We start from the raw sequence: 4731 nt of genomic DNA on the forward strand, positions 1-4731 counted from the left end.
TACTTTCTAACCCGAGAAAGTCTCACTAATTGTTGAGCATAAGAAAGCCTCACTCGCGGGCTCCCCTTCACCTCCAAGAACACCTACAAACACCATCTCCGTCGAGCTTGATGAAGACTCCAATGCAAACGCTGCACAACCATCCAAGGTTTCCATTAATGCAATTTTTTTTGTTGGCTGCTCTCAAAGCCCAATGGTTTTGTGTCCTAGAGGCAACACCTTGGGAAAAGCGGAATAACCCTAGCCTCTGCATCATCATGATCACACATCCATCTTTATAAAAAGAAAAACAGATAGGTCTGGAACATACATAGTACAATATCAACTAAAACAACAAAAAGAATAAAAAACACCACAAATGATGGGTACAAACGAAAGATGACTTGACTTAAACATACAATCTATTAGTGACATGCCAGCCAAACTGTCATTTTTCAATTTGTGCCTTTTCCCAAGGAATAAGGAAGATCCATATGCCGCTATTGCTAAGTGCCCAACTGGCATCATCAGAGGCCGCTTTGGTGGAGCAAGGCGTGATAATTAGCATCATTAGAGGATAAAACTTTGCCACGGATCTTGCTTACAAGAGAGGCTTTATCCGGCCCTGCCATTGGGCGAGGAAAGATGTGTGTGTGTGTGTGTGTGTCCCTTCAAGGCAAAGGTGGGGAGGGGGAGGAGACGTTGTTTCATGCAACGGGAACCCATGAATAAACAAGTGCTGAGCCATCATCACACCCCGCAATGCTCGATTAACTAGGCTTAGTTACGGGCTGCCAGGGCTGATGGAGGCACGAGGAATTTTCCTCCGTGTGGTGTGTGTGTGGCCTGAAGTTGCCATTTCCACTTCGAGCGGTGGCTTTTGTGCCTTTCGTGGGAGTGGATTCCCCTTCCTCGGCCAGGCTTAATTTGAGCACACGAATATGAATATATATGATGGTGTTTGGTTGGCTCCTAGGACAAAATTATATACCTCATCTGCCTACCTGCATGAAGGAAAATAAATAATGGAGGCCAGACATTTTTTGTTTCTCTCTTTTGAATGTTTGTGATAAAACAAGGACGTGAACCCAAGCTGAAAGCCCCAAAAAACTCCTTTTGTTATTCAATGAGCTTCCCTTCCCTTCACTCCTCTGGTGTGGCCCAGCCGGCACTCCTCTTATTATTTACCCTGCTCATCATTAGTGTCACTCTCACTCACTGCTCCTACTGTTCACCTCGGCCAAAAATATAATGCCGCTGCCCAAGCTGTAGCACTGTAAAGGCATCATCGTCTCCTCTTTCACCACCAGCTCCAGCTCTCTCTCCCCCTCTCCTCCTCCCCCTTTTAGCACCCCCCTTCTCCCCCACACGGCCGGCCGGAGCCCCTCTTGCAGCAATCCTAAATTAATACTCTCATCTGCCTCACCGGATTCTGATCTGGTCCTGGCCGTGGTGAAACAGGCAAGAACTGCACCATTTTCTTTCTTTCCTGTTGCTTGGTTGCGAGATTTTCTCTCTCTCCCCACCTCTTCTTGGCATGCTTAGGATTTCTTTCCGTTGACCGGCCGGCCGAGGTGGTTGCTGTTCTTTCCGTCTGTAATGGCGTGTCGTTTCCCTGTTTGACCTGTGCTGGCTGGCTGCAGCTGATCGCGACACGTCAGGCGAGGGGGTGGCTGTCGGAAGCTGGTGCGTGGATGGGAGTTCAGACAATGTCGTCCCTCGGCGGCGGCGGCGGCGGGGGCGGCGGGGGAGGGGCCCTGTCCCGGCAGGGGTCGGTCTACGGCCTCACGCTCAACGAGGTGGAGAGCCACCTGGGCGAGCCGCTGCGGAGCATGAACCTGGAGGACCTCCTGCGCACGGTGCTCCCCGCCGCCGACGCGGAGCCGCGCGGAACCGGGACGGGCAAGAAGACGGTGGACGAGGTGTGGCGCGACATCGAGAGCGCCGGCCGCGGCCGGCAGCCGACGGTGGGCGAGATGACGCTGGAGGACTTCCTCTCGCGCGCCGGCGTGCCCGTCGGCGGCGGGGGCTGCGCCGGCGCGCATTGGCTGCACCAGTACCACCCGCCGCAGCAGTACGTGACCCGGCCCCTGCCGCGGCCCCTCGGCGTGGGCGCCGGCCCCGTGCTGGACGCCGTGTACCAGGGCGGGTTCCTCTCGCAGGCCGGTGGGCGGAAGCGCGGCGCCGCGGTCGTGGGCGGGGACGGCGTCGTGGAGAAGACGGTGGAGCGGCGGCAGAAGCGGATGATCAAGAACCGCGAGTCGGCGGCGAGGTCCCGGGCCAGGAAGCAGGTGCGGTCTCTCTCCCGGTCACCTTCTCCGGTAAATAATTCCGCACCCTGAAAAACCGCGTCTTTCTGACGGATTCGCCATGCCTACGGTGCCGTAGGCCTACACGAACGAGTTGGAGAACAAGATCTCGCGGCTGGAGGAGGAGATCGAGCATCTGAAGGAGCTCAAGGTAAAAATAAATAAATCTTCATCTCTGGTTAATTCACTTGTGCCTTGGCCGCAGTAAGCCAGTAAGCAGTACGCAAGTCCTGTGCCACTAGTCAAAGGCCAATCAGGACAAGAATGTGCTGTACTGGTCATAATAGATGCCGACCACTTCCAAACTTCCTGCTCCGGCTGCTCCAAACAGTGGTGTGATCTTGTCTGAATGTCATAATTTTTCATCTATGAACCTCATTATTAGTGTGAACTTTTTTCATTGTTAGTGTAAGCTAGGAGATTAAACCTCTTAATCTAAGCCTCCTATCTCGATTCCTGGACTGAACTGCTGCTGGCATTTGTTGGCTTACTGCCGAGCACCACAACAGACTCTGAAGTCTGAACACTGTTGATCAAGTCTCTTCGTCGGAGCTAAGTTTCTTTTTCGTCTCATGGTTGTGTTTGGTGTTGCAGAAGCTGGAGCCGGTGATGCAGTTCCTGCCGCAGCAGGAGGCGGGGGGGAGACAGCAGCAGCTCCGGCGGCACGCGGTGCTCTACATGCCCCAGCCGGAGGCGGAGCCGAAGCAGCACCGGCACCAGCTCCGGCGGATCAACTCGGCCTCCTTCTGATCGATGGATCGATTACGGCGAGAGAGAGACACGCCCGCACCGCCACCGCCACCGCCTTGTTCATAGTACGCGCGTAGTAGCCAAGACTCTCTCTCTAGTAGAGTAGTAGGGCGTTAGGAATCTGTACTACCTGGGATGAAACGCTGAGTGAGAAGAAGAACATCAGCTAATCTAAACCAACTCTCTTAAATATATGTGTGCAGTGCAGTCTGTCTCTTTGGGTTGCAAGTTCGTTTCTGGTTGGGTGCTGTTGCAGCACCAATCAGTGCATCTTTCTTGGATAAGGAATTCCTTACTACTCATGGAAATTCTTTAACTGCCGGTTACTGAACATTGCACGCTGAAAATGTCCACACACTCAAGCGATTGTAAACTGTCCTCCCTCCATCCCAATTTATAATCTGCAACACTTGTGAAGTAACACTGGGAGGGGGATGTTAACATATCGACACTTGATGCTCTTTCTTGATTTCTACTTCCGCGGCCTTAAACATTGCGAAGAGCCCATGGATTGTTTTCTTCATCCCTTGCATATTATAGTTCTCTTGTAGCTTGATGGCAATGACTGAAAAACCCTATCAATTGCTACTTCATCCGAAAGATTAACTCTGAACTGATTCAAGCGGTTGAAGTACCCATGCATTTTGAGTACGTGCTCGCTAACGGAGTTGTTCTCTTCCATCTTGCAGCTAAAGAACTTGTCGGTGGCGTCATACCTCTAAACCCGGGCGTGAGCCTCAAATACCAATTTCAGCTCCTGGAACATTTCATATGCTCTATGGTGCTCAAAACGTATTTGGAGCCCCGGTTCTAAGCCGTAAAACATATGGCGCACTGAACTACGGAGTAGTCATCAAAACGTGCCTGCCAGACGTTCACAACATCCACAGACGACGCTGGAAGGGGTGGCGCACCGAGCGGTGCATCAAAGACATAAGCCTTCTGTGCAACAGTGAGGATAATCCTCAAATCACAGACCCAGTCCGCATAATTGCTTCCATCAGTTTTGAACTTAGCTTTCTCTAGGAACGCATTAAAATTCAGGGGAGCTACAGCGCGAGCCATTGATCTACAACATTAGTTTGCAAAGACATTAAGACTATGTTCATGATAATGGGTTCAGTTAATCAAATTACTATGAACCCCCACTTAAATCAACATCCCTCAAGTTGTCTAAGTGTTCACACAATCCATATTAACGAACCCATGTTCGATCATCACGTGAGATGGGGTGGTAATCAACGGTGAACATCTCCATGTTGATCATATCTACTATATGACTCGTGTTCGAATCAACGGTGAAATTCTTTAACTGCCGGTTACTGAACATTGCACGCTAAAAATGTGCACACACTCAAGCGATTGTAAACTGTACTCCCTCCATCCCACAATGTAAGACGTTTTTTGACACGAGATTAGTATTAAAAAATGTCTTACATTATGGGACGGAGGGAGTAATTTATAATCTGCAATACTTGTGAAGTAACACTCGGAGGGGGATGTTAACATATCGACACTTGATGTTCTTTCTTGATTTCTACCTCTGCGGCCTTAAGCATTGCGAAGAGCATTGGTAAGATAGCTCTGGAAGTTGCCTTTGGAGACGATCATGACTCTAGATCAGAGACTTTGACCTTTGAAGTGGTGAAAATCAAGAGCCCTTATCATGCTCTGTTTGGACGGCCGGCTTATG

At 50.7% G+C, this 4731-nt stretch overlaps 1 protein-coding gene across 1 annotated transcript; it reads left to right on the top strand.

The window, feature by feature from the left end:
- Nucleotides 1-1255: 1255 nt before the first annotated feature.
- On the top strand, nt 1256-3245 carry LOC125540957 (ABSCISIC ACID-INSENSITIVE 5-like protein 3). Its single transcript, XM_048704471.1, has 4 exons — nt 1256-1440; nt 1623-2270; nt 2368-2439; nt 2883-3245. Exons 2-4 carry the CDS (start codon nt 1674-1676, stop codon nt 3036-3038), a joined length of 825 nt encoding a protein of 274 aa, XP_048560428.1. The 5' UTR covers nt 1256-1440; nt 1623-1673; the 3' UTR covers nt 3039-3245.
- The last annotated feature ends 1486 nt before the right edge of the window (nt 3246-4731 follow it).

Source organism: Triticum urartu, chromosome 2 (genome assembly GCF_003073215.2).
Source record: "Triticum urartu cultivar G1812 chromosome 2, Tu2.1, whole genome shotgun sequence".
In the NCBI taxonomy this organism is placed as follows: Eukaryota; Viridiplantae; Streptophyta; class Magnoliopsida; order Poales; family Poaceae; genus Triticum; species Triticum urartu.